Source organism: Thunnus albacares, chromosome 19, assembly GCF_914725855.1.
Source record: "Thunnus albacares chromosome 19, fThuAlb1.1, whole genome shotgun sequence".
NCBI lineage: Eukaryota > Metazoa > Chordata > Actinopteri > Scombriformes > Scombridae > Thunnus > Thunnus albacares.
Genome location: NC_058124.1, coordinates 13,008,422 through 13,030,197, shown reverse-complemented (window position 1 = coordinate 13,030,197; position 21,776 = coordinate 13,008,422). Strand labels below are relative to the sequence as shown.

The 21,776-nt window shown below is 46.7% G+C and overlaps 1 protein-coding gene across 4 annotated transcripts; it reads left to right on the top strand.

Moving 5' to 3' along the window:
• Positions 1-38: 38 nt before the first annotated feature.
• On the top strand, positions 39-20,512 carry ahdc1 (AT hook, DNA binding motif, containing 1). 4 transcript variants are annotated; one of them, XM_044334826.1, is made up of 6 exons: positions 39-1,118; positions 11,728-11,768; positions 12,222-13,536; positions 13,668-15,412; positions 15,863-17,621; positions 19,038-20,512. In XM_044334826.1, exons 3-5 carry the CDS (start codon positions 12,343-12,345, stop codon positions 17,613-17,615), a joined length of 4,692 nt encoding a protein of 1,563 aa, XP_044190761.1. In that variant the 5' UTR covers positions 39-1,118; positions 11,728-11,768; positions 12,222-12,342; the 3' UTR covers positions 17,616-17,621; positions 19,038-20,512. The 4 variants fall into 4 exon arrangements, with proteins under 4 accessions (XP_044190761.1, XP_044190760.1, XP_044190758.1 ...); XM_044334825.1 differs by having other exon boundaries at positions 11,728-11,841; XM_044334823.1 differs by having other exon boundaries at positions 11,728-11,920.
• Positions 20,513-21,776: the final 1,264 nt, after the last annotated feature.

Here is a 21,776-nt window from a genome sequence, read left to right as displayed (position 1 = left end):
ATGTATGTATATTCACAGGTAATGACAAAAACAAACACATGCACAATCTACATATTGTTTCCTTCTTATTTTACTTAAGTAAACGTCTGACACTTGTGAAGGGAGTATTTCTACTTCATGTGTTGTGTGATTCAAGCAAAATGTAATATTTTTGTATTGTATTGTAACATCTGACATTTCCATTTACTCTTAAGAAAATGAGTAGATAAAGTATTTGCCCTCACCAGCAATATTGACTTATTAAATTAACCTAAATAGAAATTTTGAAAAGACTTGCTTTAGAACAGGCCTGAATTTTGACCTAATAATTTGTAGCTTTAGATTTTAACATAAAAAATCGTATCATATTATTAGTGTAATGGGCATCCCTGTCAACTATTGTCTGTCCTCCCACTCCCTCCCTGCCTGTGTCTCTCGCTCTAATCTCCGTCTTCCTCATTCACATTGGTCCTCTCTCTGTCCTCGGTAAACTACGGTTCCCATAGTTCCAAAGGTGTAAAGTGAGGCCAGCTACGGGTGCCCGGATGGTTTTGACAACCAGGCACGTTGGAGAGGCATAGCGGAGACTGGGGCGCACGAGAGACAGAGAGCTGGAATTGCAGAGGCAGAGACGCACGGGCGCACGGTCGATTTTCGCCTCCCGCATACTGGGGAGTCCCGTGCCTGTCACCAAAACCAGAGCCCAGCGCTCGAGCGCAGTTATGTCAGCACCTTAATTGAGGAGAAGACTGTGAACAAACGTCTCTGCTCCTTATTTTTTAAATTTCTCCTCCTTTTGTTTTTTTGCTTTCCCATCTTTGTGGGTGCAGATATTGATGTGAGCCAGAGGAGCGGTTTTTTCCGTTGGCCGCACGAGACGGTGGCGCGCGACGGCAGGAGGACACAACGTTTACATTAATGTGGGAGGACTATCTCCCTCCGACTCGGGGAGCCCAGATGAGAGGGAAATGCTGCGCGCTGACGGCTGAAGCCGTCAAGGCAACTGCTCCGTGACCCGGGCGAGGAGAGGAGCGAAGCACCGCCGCTGACAGCCGCGCGAGCCGCCAGCCCCGCCAGCCAGCGTTGACACCGCAGCAGCTCCAGCAGCGCGAGCCCCCAGACTCTCTTTCCCTTTCTTGGTGAGTGCGCGTGCAGCGTCTTGTGTACACAACACCAAAAAATTGCTTACTGACCGCTCAGCCAGTTGTGCTGCGCACCTCTGGCTACGTTTCTTTTTGAGTTTTTTTTTATGTTAACCTCGTCGGTGCCGTTAACTGAGGAGGGTCTGCATGCGTACTGCTCGTGCTGCTGGGTCATCAGGGCTTTTCTGTGAGCATGCAGTGTGTGGTGAGATCTTAAGTGATGATGTTCAAACACACACACACACACACACACACGCAAACACACGCAATGTGATTGAATGTGTGCGCAATGAACTCTGTGTACCCACACCTGTTTTTCTGAGTATTGACAATATTCTCATCAATTAACCTCATTATCACTGTATAGAGCCCCTACATACAGTGTAGGCAGGGCAACAGTATACAGTACCTCTTCTGGTACTGTCACGCTGCTGACACACACACACACACACACACATACACATACACACACACACACACACACAGATCTTGTTTATCTGCTGTCTCCACAGTCTGTACCTCTGTGGTTGACTTTAACGGCTCTTTTCTCATAATGAATTCACATATCAGTGGCACATATCAGGGGGTCTGATGATGTGGACAGATGTTTGCTTTACATATGAACAGCAGACACTGAGAGTCCCGGTGAGCGTCCGTCCAGCTCCCGGGGTTTCCATCCCGGCAGCTGTCAGGCCACTTAGGCAGGACACAGCAGCGGCACATCCTGCAGTGGCAACAGGGCCGGTGCATGTGCTTAGCTGGAGAGACGCACCATGCTCATGGTGGTGATTATCAGCTCTTGTCTGTGGTTTAGTGAGGAGGAGGAGGAGGAGGAGGAGGAGGAGGAGGAAGGGGAGGGTGGGAGGGTGGGGGGTGGGGGGGGACAAAGGAAGAAAGAATGCCTAAGAAACTGAAAGAGAGGAGAGGGAGAGAAGATGAGAGGGAGAGAGAAGTCAATGTCAGTGTCTGGGCAGTGACAGTTCGTTATTTAAGGGCCCCTCAGAGACGTGCACAGGCTGCCCTAGTGCAGGTGCAGTTAGTATGCAGAGTGATGCTCTGCCTGCTTGCCTGTCTGTCTCTCTGTCTGTCTGTCTGTCTGTCTGTCTGTCTGTCTCACTCTCACACAGTCTCTCACTCTCTCAGTTGCTGGTTGAAGAGTGAGTTCTCTTATTGGTGGGTCCTCTTGGACATAATGAATAATTTCAACCTTCTGAATGCTGGAATGAAAAGGAAATGGCCTCACCTTGGCATGCAGCCGCTGTCTGTCAGACTTGTCTTGAGTGCATGGCCTTGTGTGGGTGCATGTGTGTGTGTGTGTGTGTGTGTGTGTGTGACACAAACAGAGAGAATGTGAACATATAACAGCTTAGGCCTATTGTGCTTCCTACCTGTATGAGCGGGGCTAGTTGTCATAGCAACGGCCTTTTAGCTCCGTTGGTGTTCCTCCTGTCCTCATTGGCAGGGTCAGCGCACCTAACACACCACATCTCGCCTCAAAGCTCCGCGTGTGTGTGTGCGCACATGTGTATGTATGCACATGTGTACTTCAAACTGTGTGTGTGTATATGTGTGTGTGTGTGTGTGTGTGTGTGTGTGTGTGTGTGTGTGTGTGTGTGCTGTGGAAGTACCTTTTGTTTGCGCCTTGCTGCAGTTTGTAGGCGTGTGGGTTGATGGCACAGACAAGCCAGAGTGTGTGTGTGTGTGTGTGTGTGTGTGTGCACGAGTGTGTGTGTGTGTGTTGCAGTGTCACAAAGATATACCCTGCTGATATGACAGCCGACAGCTCAACCAATCACCTGTTTTCTCTCTCTGCCTATCAGCATGTGAGGTTGCCGTAGTCAGACGTCCTCTTGATATGGAGGTCGTCATGGAGATGGAGAAGACAGAATGGACACACATATTCATGTTTGAGCTTACACACACATGCACAAATACACATAGACACATAAAACACTGAGCAGTGTGATTTCTTTAATGACTACTAATGATTTTCTGGTGTTTTGGGAAGTTTTGAGTTATGTTCAGGATGGTGCAACCTGTTGAATGGTTAATATTTGTTTAGAGGAGCGTTAAGTTAGCTTGAAAGACAGAGTCAGAAGCTATATGTGGTCTTTTTGGTCTTATCGTTAATCTTTTACATCATGTTACAGACCACCACACATAAACATTGCCGCCAGTAATCAGAAACGATACCCTACCAGAGATCAAGTTTGTTCAAATGCTGATTCTCCAAAAACAATCTCAGGCTTCTTCTTACAACTACAAAGCATCTCATTTCGTGATTCTGGATTCTAGCTGTGTGCAAGATTTGTCAAATGCAACAAAGAGTTTTTTTTTTTGTTGTTTTGGGTACAGATGTTTTGTTAAAGTCATCTGAAGATCATTCTGGCACTCCTCTTTGAACTCTTCACAACAGATATATTACTGCCATTCAGGAAAAAAAAGGGAATTTACACCAGCGTTGTGAATGAGTCAGGCCATTATTACTCAGCACTTGAAATGCATCCCAAAATACACAAGAAATTGATTCTAGGGCAGAGATTCACATACACAATTCACATCAATTCACAGAATCTGGATGGATTGAGCTTAAAGTTGTCTTCTGATGTTATCAGAAGATACTTGTTCTAAATCTGAGATCTTATATTATACTGCATGCTTTCCACTGTCTCCTGTTAAAAAAAAACAACTTTATATCCTATAAGACCTCTTATTTTTTAATATTTAGTGATAAGACATTCTCGGAATATTTTACAACTTTTAATATTTCACACTGTTCAGCGGGCTACTGAATAATTAGACATTACTTTGTCCTTGGAGTGAAGGGTCCTGTCTTTTACGACTCCTATTAATCTAATCATCACCTGAAGTGAAATAGCTTTCGCCACAGGCAGGTAAACATGGTTCAGCTCCACACACACACACACACACACACACACACACACACACACACACACACACACACACACACACACACATGCACCCACACACACAGCAACCATTTAGCATTAGTGTAAGCAGTGTTTGTATGCTCCATTCTGTCACCTCCCACACAATACATTCATAAAACGGCTCCTCCACGCCAAAGGCACTGACTCAATAGAAGACATCTCCTTTTCTCTTTTTTTCTCGCCTCCATCCCTCTTTTAACCCCCCCCTTCATGTTTCTCTGCCTCTTCTTATCTCTTGTCCCTTCCTCTGCTTCTTTTTCTTCCACTTATCTCCCTGTTCCCTTCTCTCCCTCCTTTCCTACATGTCCTTACTCACTTACCTCCTCATTCTCCTCGTCTCTCTCACACCCTCCCCCCTGCAGGGCTGGTTGCAGCCGGTTTGAGTCTGACAGTGAAGAGGAAGCTTCGACCTCTCACCTCCGGAGGATGGAGGGAGGGAGGCAAGAGGAGAGGGATGATGGAGGGCACCGAGTTGGAGGAGAAGGGAGGGGAGGAGGGTGAAACTGCAAGAGGCGAGGGAGAGGTCAAAGAACAGGAGGGATTTGCGAAGAAAGAGGGAGAGGGAGAGCTGGGGGAAGGGACAGAGAGAGAGAGATAGAGAGAGAGAGAGAGAGAGAGAGGACGGAGGGGTCAGGAAAACGAGTGATAAATGAAGGGAGAGCGGCAAGATGGAAGGATGAGGAGGATGCGATAGAGAGGATGAGAAAGAGAGAGACAGAGTGTGAAACTCTTGTGTACCTCCCTAACAAGCTGGACAGAATCAGCTCAATTATTAAAGAGGAGCGAGAGATGGGGAAAACACGCAGACACACAGACATACACACACACACACACACACAAAAGCATCTCTCGGTGTCTGGCACACAACTCATACTCGCCGTCTCCCACACACACAAGCAGGTTTACGCACACACACGCACACACACATCTACATCAACATACTAACATTTCAATAGGCTTTATTGCATGACATTTGACGTGTTGCCAAAGCGCAATTACAAAAATAATATGACTAACGCTATGTAGTCAATAGAATAAAATAGATAATGAAATAAATGAATGAAATAAAATAACATATATATAAGTGATCAACTTACACATGCACAGTGTGTCTGATGTTTTATGTATCTTCATGCTCGTGCGTCAGCATGTTGGAGACTTAGTTATCTTTGTTTTTAGCGGCGTGTGCGTATACATGTGTCTGGGTATGGGTGTTAAAAACAGTGAGTCAGAGGATAAGCAGAGACTTGTTAGTGATTCTCCTCAACACCCCCGACCTAACCCCCCCACCCCCCCCCTCCCTCCAACAATACCCAATTTGGCTTCAGCGCCGTCTCAACGTTTCACCAGCGTGGCTTCAATGTCGTCCCATCAATATGAACAGATAATCAGAGCACTAAGGGGTCTGTCTATAAATCCCCGTCGTGAATATAGTTTTCACCCTCTTCCCTTCCTTTTTTCTCTCTCTCTCTCTCTCCTCCCTTCCTCTCCTTCTCTCCTCCTCCTCCTCCTCCTCCTCCTCTTCCTCTCTTGCCCGTTCCACCCTTGTTTCTAGTTCTCTTTCTTCTTTCCCTTTTCCCTCCTTCTCTGAGGAAGTGTATGCCCCCAAGGGACGAAAAGATTTGCTACCTTCCAGGAGAGAAAGAGATTGTGTGTGTGCATATGTGTGTCTCTTGCTCTGTGTGTGTGTGTGTGTGTCCTCCACATGTGTGGATGATCGTGTGTGTGTGTGTGTGCGCGTGAGAGTGAGAACACACACTTCCTGAGACAGAGAGGGAGAGAGAGGCAGGGATGAGCGAGTGAAGAGAGAGTGAAAGCAGGAGGCTGTGGAGGGGGAGGAGAGAGAAAGAGATAAGAGAAAAAGACAGAGAGTAGTCGGGGAGAAGGGGGAAGATGGATGAATGCACTGCGCACTGAGTGTATGTATGTGTGTGTGTGTGTGTGTGTGAGTGAGAGAGATGGTGGAGAGATGCAGGTAGACAGAGAGGGACGGAAGGGCTTCTTATCCTCTCAGCAGAAGTCATAATTTCTTAGAGCGTGCACAGATGTGTGTGTGTGCATGCCTGATTGTGTTTGTGTCTGAGTGTGTTACCTTGCTCAGGCTTGAGGCCAAGAACCAGAGAGGTACAGTGGTGTAGCGTTGGTGTGCAAGTGTGAGCAGCATGTGTGTGACTGTGCGTGCTTTTTGAGCAGTGTGTATGTTGAGGCTGTGGCTGATGAGCTGTCAGTACCTACAGTTGGAATGTTCACAAGGCGGCCATTGTTGTTCAAACAGCCAGCAGCCTTCTCCTTGGCAACGGGCGCTGCAGCAGCGTCTCCCACAGCAACTGTGGAACAGGAGTATGGAGGGAGGAGGAGGAGTCAGGAAGTCAGGGCCGCAGCACAGAGGCCCCTCTCCAAAACACTGGCCTCAAGGTCTGACTGTGTGTCAGGGTCCAAGCATCTGGTTTGTGTGTCCTCTGTGTGTGAGGTAGATGTGCGTGACTGTTTTTATGTGTGTTGGTATGTGTGGTTTTTAAGTGTCTCTGTGAGTTCTCGCCAGAGTGACTACGTGGAGTGTCAGTGTGAGCGTGCATCTTTGCTCGCATTTGCGTGTCTTTGCGTGTGTGTGTCTGCTTGTGTGTTTCTCTCACTCTCTTCTGTTTGTGTGTACATGTCAGCTCAGTGTGTGCGTGCACCTGCATGAACTGTGAGTAGGAGCGTTTCTGCGTTTGCACCTAAGTGGCTGGTTTCATATTCCTGTATTTGCATGTGTTTCCAGACGTATCCCTGTGTGCTCTTGTTTGTGTTTTTGTGTGTGCACATGTGCACACTCTTAGCTGTTCCCAAGCGGTTGGTCACATGACCTGACTGAGGGGCGGCCATCAGCAGCGCCATGAAACTGCCTGCAGGAGAGAGAGAGAGAGAGAGTGTTGGGCTGAGTTGAAGATGAGGGAGGGGTGTTGGGGAGTGGGTGCGTGTGTTGTGGGAGAGAGACTGGGAGCGGGAGGAGGGGAGGTGGGAGGCTGGGGGGGGGGGGGGGGGGGGGTGCTAGAAAGATGAGAGAGGGAACAGTGAGTAAGAGAAGTGAGGAGGGGGGGTAAAGGAGGAAAAGGAAGGGGTAATACAGTCCTTCTTGTCTTAAAATAACTATAGCATGTGCTGTATGTTTCTGCAGAAACAACAGGAGAGAGACAGTCAGATAGTGAGACAGTCAGATGGGGGTGGGGGGGGTGGGGGTCCTGGTTTTGTGTTGTCTAGTGTTTCTAGCTACTTCTCCGGTCCCCTGTGTGCATCCTTGGCTGAGCCGCAACTGTATCTGGTTTGAAGTCTGTTTACGTTAGATTTCTGTCTCTGTCTGAACGTCTGTCTGCCTTTTTGTTTGTCCGCACATATGGTTTATGTGTTGGTCTCTGTTCATTTATATGCTTTGTGTGCGTGTTTGTTGTGTGCGTGCGTGCACATGCTTGCTCTTGGCAGTAGATACAGCGCGCACACTGATGATGAGGATCATTAGGAATTTCCTGCAGCTGGGGAGGTGGTGGTGGGGTTTTTTTTTTTTGGAGGGGGTGGGGGGGGTGGGGTTGGCAGTAGGATGGGTGGGATGTGAGTGGGTGAGAAAGAGAGGAGAGGTCAGATTGAAGGAGAGTGTGGGTGGAGGTGGGATGTGTTTGTTGGACTGTCTCAGTTTGACTGACGTGTGTGTGCATGAAGCAGCAGCCCACCAAAGCCCAAAGTTTGGCTCTGTTCTGAAGGGTCTTTGGTGGTAATTTCTGTGTAGGGCATATAGGCCCTAGTAGTGTGATATGTGTGTATAACACTCCTTGCCCCCTTGGCACACTTACACACACCCCAAGCTCTCAAACCACCCAGGCCTGTTGATTGGAAGGTTTGGATGTGCTTGAATTTTAGCTGTTCAGTGTTACTGCCTGTCGGGCTAAAATGCACTGCGGTCAAGGCAGGACCTTAAAACTTGTTTTTTCAGTGACTTGAATTAAAACTTTGCCGTTTGGCTGAGTATTGAGTAAATAGTGAAAACTTTTTCCCACAGTAGGAGGATAAATTTAACATGTCAGACTCATTTTAAGATAATTTCATCATCATTTTAAGATGTCTAGGTTCTGTTTAGGTTGTGCTCATGTGAAATGAAGGTTGTTCTCATGTTCTGCGATGCTGTTCCAGTTTGTTTCTTTTACCCTCAAGCTGATGTGAAATTATATCAACATGCATCAGCAATACATTTTCATTTAAAGTTAAGGATTACAAGGGCACTCTGGTGGCTTAGGGGTTGAGGTAACCAGGACCCGCAGCATCTCTGGTTCACATCTGGCCATGACCTTTGTTGCATGTCGTTACTCATCTCTTTCTCTCATAGTTTCTTGTCATGTCTCTGCTGTCAGCTGTCACATAAAGGCTTAAAAATACTCTACTACATAAAAAAACTAATTTTTAGAAAATTAAAGGTTATACAACTTGTTATTTTACTTACATTGCACCACACACAGATGACTATAATTCATGGTTATTTGATTCAATTAAGTGGCTGATTTATTACACACAGTGTTTACAGTTCACACACTTGCCACTGAAAACATCTCATGGATGACTTGAAAACAGTTAGCCATCAAGTTGTCGAACACTTTTCTTCACAGTCTTTTGATTTATTTTTTATCATATTTCTTTTGGCACAGGATTTTTTTTTTTTTTTTTGTAGAAGAAGTTGTGCAATGTCGTCTGGAGGTTTGAGGTTAAGGTTGCACCAGGGTTGAGGTGGTGTGGAGGAACGAGAGGCTGATGGTAGCTGAGTTTCTGCACGGTGTCACTCAGTCTCTGTGGACCCCCTGACCCACTTCCCCCTCCCCACCTCTCTTTCTCTCCTGGCCTCACATACACTTTCTCTCTCTCACCCTCTCTCTGTTTTATCCCCCCTTTCTTCTTATCTGTCTAAACCTCTCTGTGGAGCTCCCCCCTCCTCCCCTCACCACCTCTCTCTCACTACCTCTCTCTCTCTCTCTCTCTCTCTTTCTCTCTCTCCCTCTCCCCTCCATGTCCCCCTCCCTTACAACCCCCCCCCACACACCCCCACCCACCCCCCCATGCTGTTTCGGTGCTGCTGCCTGTCTCTTAGCAACAACTGCACACCCGTTAGAGCTCAGTGAGTGCTTTTACAAACACACCCAGGAAAACACACTCCTACACGCGCACATTCGCAGACACACACACACACACACACGTGTGCGTGCACAAACGCATCCACACTCACACACACACATAGGGTCTAGCTCCTCATTGAGGGTTGCTGCTGGCAGGCCAAGTGAGTCTGCAAGCCTTTGTGGCAGTGAGATAGATGAGAAGAGAGCAGATATGCTGTACAGCTACCATGTACAGAATGATTGTTCCTCTCAGACTATGCACAACAGGGCAACTGCCTAAACTGGAAAATGACAGGTTCTTGTCTCTGCTTTCACACTGGCATGTGCACACATACACTCTGTGGCATGTTGTGTTGTTGTTGCCTTTCCTCTAAACACACAATAGCACTGAAAACTTTTATGTGCAAGATCAGAAATTTCAGACAACACCATTCATATGAGAGCTGCTCTTTGTGAAACAGATTCAACAGATCATCATGTGGGAGAAGTGCACACTATTGGCTGTTTTCACAGAGACAATACTACACCACTGTGTGTTCCAAAGCGCCAGAGCCATTCACAGTAAAATGCACCAAAACACATTCGCTACGTATGACGGTGAATATATTGGAACGGTGACTGATGGATTCCAGGAGTGTTTGCTTAAACAATGAATCATAGTAGGAGCGTTTGATTGGCTGGCATCTAAGCCTTGTCAGAATGCCCCCCACAGAGCACAGTAGAGGGATATTTGCATGTGTGTCTTTGTTTTGTGTGTGATTGTGCAAGACTATACGTGTGAGAGAGTGTGTGTGTGTGTGTGTGATATGTATGTCTTTATGTGCAAATCGATGTGTGAGTGTGTGGGAGGATGTAGCTGTGGGGGCATATTTGCATGTGTCTTTGTGTGTCGGTATGTGTTGCTCTGTGTGAGTCTATGAGCGACAGTGTGTGTGTGTGTGTGTGCATGTATGTGTAAGCACATGTGCAGCAATGTTTAATTAAAGCATGTGTTCTTCTTCTTTCACACACCGGTCAGATGGAGGCTTAATTAATGAATGCTGTTAATTAGATGAGAGAGAAAGTGCGAATGAGAATGGGAGAGAGAGGAGAGGGAGGGTGGGAGACAGCACTGGACATAGGAGGGAGTGGGTAAGGGAGTTAAAGAAACTATGTGTAGTGTGTGTGTGCGTGTGTGTGTTCATCTCCATGTATGTCTGTCCCAGTTGTGTCATTCCTCAGAACAGCAGAACATTGAGGTTGTTCTGCTCCATGTGTGCAGCCCTAAACTCTGCTACAGAAAAACTCTCGCTTTTCCTCCTCTCGCCTCCTTCAACTTTTTCTCCCTCTATGTGCCTGTCTTAAATCTGTCTGCCTCTGTCTATCCCTCCACTTACCATCATTTTCCTGTCTCAATCACATCTTTCATCTCCCTGTATTTCTGTCTCTCGCCCTCTCTCATAGTTTCTCACCCACTGACTCACTCATACTAGTCTTTCACCCCCTCCCTTTTCTGTCCCCCCTCTTTCTCTCTCTAACTCTCACTCCTTCTCCCTCCCTCCTAATCAGAGCCATATGTTGGAGAGGGAGGCAGAGAGATCTGACGGTGGACAGGATTGTGTTGTATGTGGAGAGTGTGGTACAGCGTTGGAGCCAGCCGTGCGCGTATCTGCGTGCAAGTGTGGCTTGTATTTGTGTGTGAATGTGTGCAAGCATGCAGTCACGTGTGAGTCTGATGCACGTGTGGTCCAGATTTCATAAGACTTCTGTCTGTTCTTGGTGTCTTTACTTCCATTTCTCCTCTGCTCTGTTTCTATAATCCTTCCATCGTTCCTGTCTTTCTGTCACCTTCATCCCTCCATCCTCTTAACACCTCTCTATTCATCACCTCTCTGCTTCCCCCTGGTGGCTGCGATTATTCACACATTCTCATTCTTATGCACCCTCAAAGTGTGGTGCTTTGTAATGCATTTGAATTGTTTTGGCAAATTGTGGCATGCAGTGTGTGTGTATAAGTGTGTATGAGTGTGTGTACGTCTCACCGCTACACCACAGTTACTTTTTTTAATATTTATTTGAATTTTACAAAATGCTCATTTGCCCAAATTGTGAGACTGACAGACACAGCTCACTGTATCCCATACACTACTTTATTCTGTGAGTCTGGTCATTACATACTGATTATCATCAGTTTGTGTTATTGTGCGCACTTTATATCCAGTAGAAGAGAGTTAAGTGGCACTGGCTAACATGTGTACCTACAATCTGCTGTTACACATCGAAATGAAACACTGACTACAATTAGAATAGAAACATTCATATTGCAAGCCATCTTCCAAAATAATTGCGTCTGATGTGAGATGGTGCAGCCCTCACCAAAATACTGATTCTAGTCTGGTCTGATGCTTGCTGTGACATCGTGTACTAATCTCCTATTCTCTTTTTGTTTCCCCCCACCCTCACCGTTCCTCCCACCTTCTTCAAGTCTCTGTCCCTTCCTCTGTCTGTCTCTGTCTTTCTGTCTCTCTCTTTCTTTCACTCTAGCAACCATGGGCAAAAGACAGGAGCAGAGGGGAGAGAGAGAAGTATGTGAGCTCTCCACTGCAGTATTGATGACCCAATGATCCCCTGCAGAACAGAGCCAGTCAGGCAGACAGAGTGAGGCTCAACTCAGAATCAAAATCAGAATCAGACCAAACCATTTGGTAAAAGCAACCAGTTGAGCAGGATATGAATGGTAAATGTAATCTAATGTTGTAATGCTGCTGTGTGGGTGGCACAGTTAATACAATAGAGTGCATTACAGATTAGGTTTATGGCCCATTGCCAAAAATTGTGACGATCATATCACACAATCATAATTCCATCTGTGCTGTAAATATTCGATTTTCCTATGTACAGTATATTTGATTTCTTACAATGACCAATATATTTAGCAGCATGGAATTTAGATTAAATGTCTTAAATGCAACAATGAAATTTTAATTTAATTGTGGATTTCCTGTCTGGTTCATGATATTGTTTTTTTCTGTTCATAGGTTCTTGAATCTTCTTGACAACTGTTAGAGGAAGACAGCCACAAAGACGAAAGACTAATTTACATACAGCAGAAAACATCCCTTGTTTTCCTACTCCAGTAATAACAAGACTGTCCACTGAATGAGTGGCTTGTCAGATCACCTACATTCAGGCCAAACTGGGGCTCCAGTGGGCTGTGGTGGGACTCAGGCCGAGGAAAAAGGGTGTGTGGGGGGGCTGGAGGGGCTGGATGGGCCTGAGCTCTGGACCAGGGAGCTCAGGCTCCAGGATGGGTCCCAGGCTCCCTCTAATGATGGACTGGCACCGGTGACCCCCGACCATTTTCCCCCCTCCTCTGCCTCCGCTCTGGCCAACGGCCTTCATCTACAGAGAAGGCTGGGGCACGGCCCCTGCCGGCGGAGGCAGACGGACACTCACACTACCGCTGACACACATTTATTTGCAGAGACACTCAGAAACATGCAAACGCACATAGACCCAGATGTGCATGAACAGGCACATGTGGATAATTGTGGGAACATGGATATCAACGCACATACGGTTTCTGTAGGGCCAGAACACTCCAGAACTCTCTCACCAGAGGCCATACACACATCACCTCAACCCCTGTCTTTGGCACTTGGCAATCATCCTGCATCCACCAATCAGCTGACAGCCTCAGTCCTCACTGCGGAAACAGACATACCCTCAAATCTTTGTCCAGTCCCTATTGGTCCGAACCCAAACACAGGCTCTTCTCCTCTTCCTGTAGAGGCAGAGAAGAAGTATGCACTCCGCAGCTCTGGACGTCCCCGCTTCCCCTGTCACCTGCGCAAATCCTCCCGCCTCCGCCGAAGCACAGAGGATGGGGAGAAGAGAGCAGAGAGGGAGAGGGGAGGAGAGGAGGAGGATGAAGCATTAGAGGAAAAGATCTGGAGGGTTAAGGAGGAGGAGGTGGTAGCTGTCAAGAAAGAAGAGCATTTGTCTGTTGAAGCTGTTCTCCCTACTGCTCCCTGTCCTACAGACATTGCTCTTGCTCTCACAGTACCCAAACAGGTCCCTAAAGCTATACCTAAACCTGGACCCAGACTTGGCCATAAACCTGGACCTAAGTCCAGGTCAAGGCCCGCACCGAAATCGGTCCATAAAGCAGGTCCTAAAAGTGTCATGAAACAACGTCAGGCAGCCCAGTCCATCCCTCATCGTGCTACCCCTCATCTCCCATTTACAAACACATCCACCATCACTGCACCTCGGCTAACTGTGCAGAAGGATGAACCTGTTGCAGAGGTGGAAGTATCGACCAATAACCGGAGGCGTGGACGTTTTGTTGGAGTAAGTTCATCGATAGTTACATATCACTGTCCTTACTACTACTCGTTATGTAACATACAATTTCATACAATATACATCAAATAGATAGACAATTTGTAATTGCATGTTTTATTTTGGTCTCTGATGTACAGGTGAGGAAGATTGTTGTGAAGGTGGCTCGCATTCCTGTTAGCCTTAGCCGCCGACAAAAGAGCTACAAGATTTCCAATTTGGAGACAGTTACTGGGACAGAGAAAAGCAATGATGGCAGTCTGGAGGGAGAGGCAGTTCGAGAGCCGACTGCACTTCTTCGCATGAAGAACAATGGGAAGAGTGTCATGGTGATGTTCCCTCCTGGAGAACTTCCTGTTATTCTCAAACGCAGGCGGGGACGACCACCTAAACAGGCTCTGCCAGGAATACCGGGAGAGCCCCCGAATGCTGGGAATGCTGGGAATTCTGGTGGTAATGGAGACCAGCCAAAGAAGCCCCGGAGGCGACGTCGGACTAAGCTCCCTTGCCCCTATCCATCGTATGTCAATGATACTAATGATGTGAAAATGGAGTATGGGGATGTTCTGTCCAAACTGGCCTTTTTAAACCGCCAGCCCCCTGCCAGTGGCCGCTGCTCTCCCCCTCGCTGCTGGACACCAAGTGAGCCAGAGAGCTTTCATACCCCCTTGGAAAACCCTGGAATATCCACCCTGCTGCACCGGCTCACTGGGTTTAGACGCCCGCGAGGTGGCAGAGGAGGGGGCATTGGAAGAGGTGGGGGAGCAGCAGGGGGAATTGGGGGCAGTGAGCGCAATAAAAGCACCTTCAGTGACTTCTTTGAATCCATTGGCAAGAAGCGAAAACTGAGCCCCATGTCTGAGCATGGATTACCTAGGAAAAGGGGGAAGGGTGTCGGTGGAGGTGGGGTCGGTAGAGGAGGGGGTATTGTAGGAACTGAGCCTGGGGGAGAGAAAATAGTCAAAAAGAGACGTGTGAGAAAAAATGGTGCATTTAAAGGGGAGGGGGTCTCCATGGGGCAGGACTGGCCTAATGGGGCAGGTGGCTGGGGGGAAGAGGGGGGTATGGACAAGGAGAAAGGTTTGGGTGGGTATCAGCTCTGTGGATCCCCAAGGGGGGGCTTTTCCTCCTGTGAAATCGGGAGGGGAGGTGCCTATAGCAGTCCAGGAGGAAGCAGAGGGGGTGGGCCAGCTGGGGAGGACTCACAAGGCCTTTTTGCTGGATATTTCCGATCACTGCTTGACTCAGATGATTCGTCAGACCTGTTGGACATCTCCTCCTCGCAATCAAACCCCCGCAAAGCTTCATCCACTCCTGGTTATGAGCCATCCAGCCCAGCTACTGGCCAAAGCTGGTCCCCTGCATTCCCTAAGTGGGGTACCAAAAGTGCAAGTTCTGGGGCGGAGGGTTCAACCCAGACACATTGCTCCTCTGCCAGGCCTCCATACAGCTATGGCAGCCTGGCCCAAACATCCCCCACCACTTCTACCTATCCCAAATCCACTCCTCCATCTCTCTCACACTCTCCTAGCTCCCCCCATCCCGCCTCTTATGGCCACTACTCCTCTGGCTACTCCTCTTCTTCTCCTGCAGGAGTTGGTGCAGTGCCACAGAGATCCTCAGACTGCAGCTTTGCATATGGGGCTGGACACAACAGCGGCAAGGTAACCCCTGTTGGTCAGATGGGTTATTCTAGCTATCAGGCAGCCAAGAGGGGCTATAGTGGATATCCTGCAGCAGGTCATTCCTCCATGGTGCGGGGGGAGTCGACAGGACCCACATCACCAGGAGGAGGGTACATGTCTGTTGCCAAAGGTAGCCCCTTCAGCTCCTCATCTTCCCCAGAAGGTTTTAAACAGTTCAACTGCAATCAGTGGAGCTACAGGTAAATCACTTGTGGCAGAAATTAAAAAAATACTCAAAAACAAATACAATGAATTCAAGAGATTTCTCAATGGCCTTTTCACACAAAAATCTAACTTTGTATGAAATGATTTTAAAATAATGGGCAATTAAATGTTTTGATTCTCTAAAAAGTGAAGGACAAACTAACAAAGGTCTGACGAAGGCAGGATCAAAGAGATGTGAATTTTTTTTTAAATAAATGTCTCACTCCAGAACATCATTTTCAGTTCTGACATTAGTTAACTCAGGGCTAAAATGTACACCGTGGTTATTTATGTTATCAGAGTTTTCTCTTGAGATTCTTATTTCTGATTGGTGGAACTGCAACAAAGAGCAGCGGAAATTGAAAGATTTATCAAGTGCAGGGAAATTGCTCAAGTGCTGTTTGTGTGTTTAATGATTTGTTTTGCTATATTTATGTTTTTTTCAGACAAGGCTATGGTGGCTGGTCAGCAGATGGCTTTGGGCCTCAGTATCATGGCTACAGTGAATATGGCTCTAATGAGTCTAAAGACATCTTGGATATCTCAAACTACACCCCCCAGAAGGCCAAGCGGAATCCATTTACTGAAAGTCTTTCAGAATCCTCTTCTGACTCTTCACATCTTGGCTCTGCAGCCATTGGTTGTGGACCTACGTCCACAGGTGGCATTTACAAACAGAATGAGCCTGTTTCTGTTGGTGGAGAGGGAGGTCAATCAAGTCTATCCAGCCTGGAGAAGTTGATGATGGACTGGCATGAGAGTGCTTCAGCGCCCTCCTATAACTGGAGCCAGAATGTCCTCTTCCAGGGTGGGGGAACCAGCAAGCCTGGCCGCGGTCGCAGGAAACGGACTGAAACACAATCAGAAAAAGAAGGGGGTTCTGCTTTACATTCTGATTCCCCATCCAGTCCCTCCCCAACGCCCACTCCAGGACCTAAGCGAGGGGTTGGAGGACGAGGCAGAGGGTCTAGAGGAGGCAGAGGGGGTTTGTCTCCATGTCAGAGAGAGCGGCCATCAGGGGCCAAAGGCAGGGGCAAGGCTGCCTCTACATCGGGAGTGGGAGCAGCAGGGACTGCTGGAGGTCCAGAGGGGTCTGGGCTGTTCCAGGAGGGACTGGACTATTACAGCGGAGACAGTAGTAGCCTCTCTCCACTAGCCACTCCCAATCCTGCACCACCTTCCAGCTACCTCCAGGACCCCTGTGAGTACCCCTCCCCTTATTCTGCCCACCCCTCCACACCTTCCTCAGAGGAACGATATCCAGCCTTATATCCTGGAGAGTCCTCCTCTTCACTCTCACCCAGTGTCTCATCTCCTCCTTACCCTCCTAAGCCCACCCCTCCTCCACCCCAGTCTTACCACCCTGTGCCCTCTAGGACCTTCTCCCCCTCCTGCTCTCCTTCACCACGGGTAACACCCCTCTGTGGCACTGCACTGAGTCCCTCACATCGCCCCCCTCCAAAAGAATCACAGTTCTCGCAGTATGACTCCCCCAGTTACTGCAGTTCCCCCTACTGGTATGGACAGACATCCCACAGCGGCAGCCCAAGCCCACACTCACACAGCACACACTCAAACACAGCCGTGCACACACACAGCAACCCACACACAAGTCCTCATGGAAATACACATGGAAATCCGCTGGTTAGCCCAAATGCAAACACACACACACATATGAACCCGACTCCCCATGACACACACCATCACAACACACAACCCCATGCAAACCTGAGCTCACACACCAAATCCCATCCCAACTCGCACCTCCAGAGCAACCCCCTCTCCCACTCAAACCTCCACACCAACAATCAGCCCCACCACAATGCACACACAAACCCCAACACTCACCTCCCCTCCCATACACACTCCAACCCCAGTCCCAGCCTCCACGCCCACTCAACACCTTTGCTCTATGAGGAGCGTAGCCCTCCCTCCACCATGACCCCCCACAAGCGGGATCTGACTCCCCACGCCATAAGCACAGGCCAGCGCCAGGGCCCCTTGCCTCTGTCCCCGTACCCCAAACCTCCCCTTGACTCTTCGCCCCATCAGGAGGACACTACCAGCTACTCCCTGTCCCACCAATCCTACCAAGGCATGGGACACCGCTACCCCTCCCAGGCGGCTCAGGGCAGCGGAGTGCTGTGCCAGCTCCTGGACCCGACCAATGATGACAGCTTCAGCGTCACCAGCCTGTAACAGCAGGTGAGTTTATTGAACCAAGGACCACCACTGCAACTCCAATAGATATGTGACAGTGTTTAAATGCTGAGGATGACCATACTTAATGATTTAGAAGACCTAGCTTAAGAAGCATTCATTGATTCATTTAATTGGACAATAAAAAGAAGGACAAAAAGACTTAAAGCTGGGGGTAGGCAGTTTTCTGGAAAAGATAAAAACAAAACAGAAAAAAGCCAGAATTTAAATATACAGCCCTCCTCATGCAGCTCCCCCCTCCACCCCTCCTAAACCCCTTCCCACCAGATGAGCACAGGCATATGCACACGCTTTGTACACTACATGCACGCAACACAACAGTTACTGCACTCACTCACACACACAACTTCCTCTCAAGGCACAACAACCTTTAGTAAACAGTAAACGGTAAACAGGACCGCCTCCCACCTGTTTGAAGTCCACCACAAAAGTAATGAGTGTCCCATCTCCCTTCTTGAATTCAAGTGATATCACGTTTCACTTCTGGGAGCCGAGTTCACTCCTACTGAAAGTCTCTCGCTCCAGCGTTGTTGATAAGATTATGCACTGTTCAGTTTCTCCTGCACTACAGGCAATAGTCCGATGATTGCACATTGCTTTTCATTCTGCTTTCTGTTGATATTCCCATCTCTTTTTTTTTTCTCTCCTTCTGCAATTCATGCAGTCCTGTCACTTCGTATCCGTCTGTATCTCACTGCTCGCCTGGCCTCCAAACTTTCTGTTTTGAAGACTCTGACCATGCGAAATGAGCACACGGGCAGAGTGCGCGTTTCATGTGGGCTGAATGAAATGACTGGACAAACTTATTACAGCCCTGTGACAGCCACAGATAACAGATTTATTTGATTGCTGTCGGGACGTAAAGAGAATTTCAACAAATATAACAAAAAATACTTCTAAAATAAATTGCCTACCCAAGCTTTAACAAACTAGTAAACTATTCCATCAATAAACACATGAAATTGTAAAGCTGTTCATTATTTGATATTGAATTGGATAATAAAGCAGTATTAGTAACAAAAAGGGATTTATAGCCTAAATTGCTATATAATTATAAAGGCTTATCTGATTGGTATATTGAAACGTCCACTTAAATGACAATTCATTAATTGCTTTTGCTAGATTCCCTAGGTTTGTGTTTGTAGATACTCAATGGAAGTAATAGGTAGATTTCAATGGGTTTTATGGTAGGTTGTGTCTCAAAACATGTTAAAGCTGTAAAAATCCATGTATACTCGGAGTTTAAGTGCAAATAGGTGAATTAAAAAATGGACACTTTCAACAGTGACCCTCTGCAATGCAAAGGTTTACTTTTCATTTTACCACAGTTAAAAATTGTAATATTCTCATTTTACTCTATCTCTCTTCATCTCTTTCTCTCTCCCTCTTTTTTTCTTTCAGGTGCATTCAAACCAAGCTTTTACAGATTTGCAAACATTTTTTTTTTTCTTTTTTGTTAAGGAAACTTCTTTGTGAGACTGTGAAATGAAGGGTGAGAATTTTGCTGCCAGCTTTGGACAGTAAAGCTTTAATTCTCCAGCATTGACAATCAAGATCAACCGCAACTTAAAACACCCAAGCATGCGCACACACGTAAATGCACACCAACACACACACATACACACACACGCACACACACATACACACGCATGTGCAGAATCATTGACTACCTGAACACATAATATCATACATATGTATGCTGGAAGGAGGGAATGGCCAAGAGGAGCTGACGGATGAATCCCAGACGCTGATGGACAGAGACAAACCTATTGCCTCACCCCTTTTCTTTCCTGCTGTGATACATCAAGGACTCAGTTTCCAAGAATCTCATCAAAATCTCTGTCTGTATCTCACCAAATCTTACTGGTCCTGTGCTGTACATCTGCAGTATGGACAAAACAGGATCACACTGCTCTTTCTCTCTCTTTCTTTCCTCTGTCTGCTCTCAACTTCCCCTCCTCTGCTAAACCAGCAACCGTGTTCTGCACTCGACTCACTAACTCAGCATTTCTGTCGTATGCCCTAACCTGAACCGCATCTGAGCCCAAATCATCCTTTTAAATACCATGAGCCCAGCAACTGTCCTACTCTGTGCGCTCCCTGTGTTGTGTCCCATGAGAGAAAAGTGGACTAAACCAGTTTCTGCTCTTGAAATACCAGCATCTGTACATACAACTCCAGCTCTGAACCAGGGGCCGCCTCTTCACTCTGAAGGTCCGTCATCAACCTCCTCAGCGTTCTGCCATAGTTTCTCTGCTCGGGGGGGGGGAGAGAGAACTGCAGCATGGAGACTCTACATCCTGTGTTTTGCTGTTTTAACTACAAGGGAAAGAGACATTGAAATCACACAATGGCCCCAAAGAGACTCTTGTTTTCTGTCGGCAAATGTGAGAAAGATGAGGATGTGATTGCGTGAGTGCAGTAATGCATGTATTTGTGTGTATGTGTGCATATATGTGTGTGTGAGTGTGTGAGTGTATGTGTGTGTGGATGTGTGTGTGTATGCCTGTGGGGTCAAAAGGAGTGGGGCTCCCCAGACACCAAAGTCTTGGCGGGGCTTCATTCTCTCTTTCACTCTCTCCCTTCTTTTTTCTGTGGTCTTGTGTTGTTTGGTGGTTTTTGTGATGAAAAAAATTGTATATCTGTCCGTTACATATCATGTATGTATCTGAGGTGCAAAATATTTAAATACACATTCTGTTCTTGCCATTGGTAATCTTGTCTATAGTATAATGCTTCTTTAAGGGATTATGGGAGGTGTGAGCATGTGTGAGCATGTGTGTGTGAGTATGACACACACACACTAAGTATTGGGCTTTGCCCAGGCTGTCTGGGACTGTGAGCGAGAACGAGTTCAGTCAAGGACACAATTCGACAGGGAGTGAAAGGGAGGGAGGAGAGGGGAATGGATGGTTGGGAGAGCAGGGGAGGATGTGTTGGAAAGGAAAGAGAGAAACCAGACTGGGGAAATCAGAAAAGAGTGTCAGCGAGGTATTAAAGCCACTGAAACAAAATGTACAAAAATGTACTGTTTCAAAATTCTTCTTCCAAATAAGGAAATGTATTAAAGCAGAGCGTAAAGGCTGGCGGTACCAAGGAGCTGACAGAAAGGGACCCATGCTCATTTCTTGTCCTCACAGGGAAACTTGATATAATACAGCAAATATTGTACATCTGCAGCTCATGTGTATATGAGTGCGAGCCAGACAGAAAGCGAGAGTGAGAGAGAGAGAAAGAAAGCAGATGGGGGGAGTTTACTGGCTGCATATTGTGTACAGTTTGTCAACAGGCTGACTAAATAGACTTAGACATGGCCGGAGGAAATGTGTTTGCTGTGACATTCCACTGTATGGTGGAAAGGGACATGCACTGTCAACAACACTACATGACAAGATAGAGAGGAGGGGGTACACAGCAAGAGCTCTCTTTAAGACTTCTCTTTTGTACTATTTTTTTTTAAATAACTGCTCTCAACTTATTACTTTCTATGTAAAAGTATAGCCAACTGAAACCCACAGTCTCAGCATGTTTAACAACACTTATACATGAAGTGTGTTGTTATCTTAACATTATTACTCAACAATTGCTGGTAAAAAAAAAAAGTATTCAGATCTTTCACTTATGCAGAAATAGAAATACTACAATGTAAAAATAACCTATTACAAGTAAAATTCTTGCATTCACATTTTTACTTAAAAGCACACAAGTGCTATTAGCAAAATGTAAATCTAAAAGTATTCCCTATCCAGAATGACCCCTGTCAGTGTTACATATATTATAGTGCTTGATTTTATTGATCCATTTACATGTAAGCAGCATTTCAAGGCTAGAGAGAGACATTTCAAAACTAACTTTATTTACTATTGCTGCACAGTATTGTTTATAACCATGCATCATATTTTATAGGTTTTATATGTATAATTTTAATCCCCTAACTAGTAGCTGTTAAATAAATGCAGTGGAGTAAATTTCCCTCTAAAAAGTTGTAGGGGTAGAAGTGTAGCATAAAATATGTCTGTAAGCATTCAAGTAGCATATCTCAAACTTGTACATAAAGTACAGTGAGTGAGCACAAGTAGCTAATTATAGGCCACAAGCAGTGACTGAACTCAATTTTTGCTTTATAAATAAAGTCACTGC

Bases quoted from the DNA above. Each gene is read 5' to 3' on its own strand.
- ahdc1 (XM_044334826.1), top strand. From the start codon at position 12,343: ATGAGTGGCTTGTCAGATCACCTACATTCAGGCCAAACTGGGGCTCCA. The intron at 13,537-13,667 runs GTAAGTTCATCG...TCTGATGTACAG, and splicing joins GGCGTGGACGTTTTGTTGGA to GTGAGGAAGATTGTTGTGAA. The intron at 15,413-15,862 runs GTAAATCACTTG...TGTTTTTTTCAG, and splicing joins TGCAATCAGTGGAGCTACAG to ACAAGGCTATGGTGGCTGGT.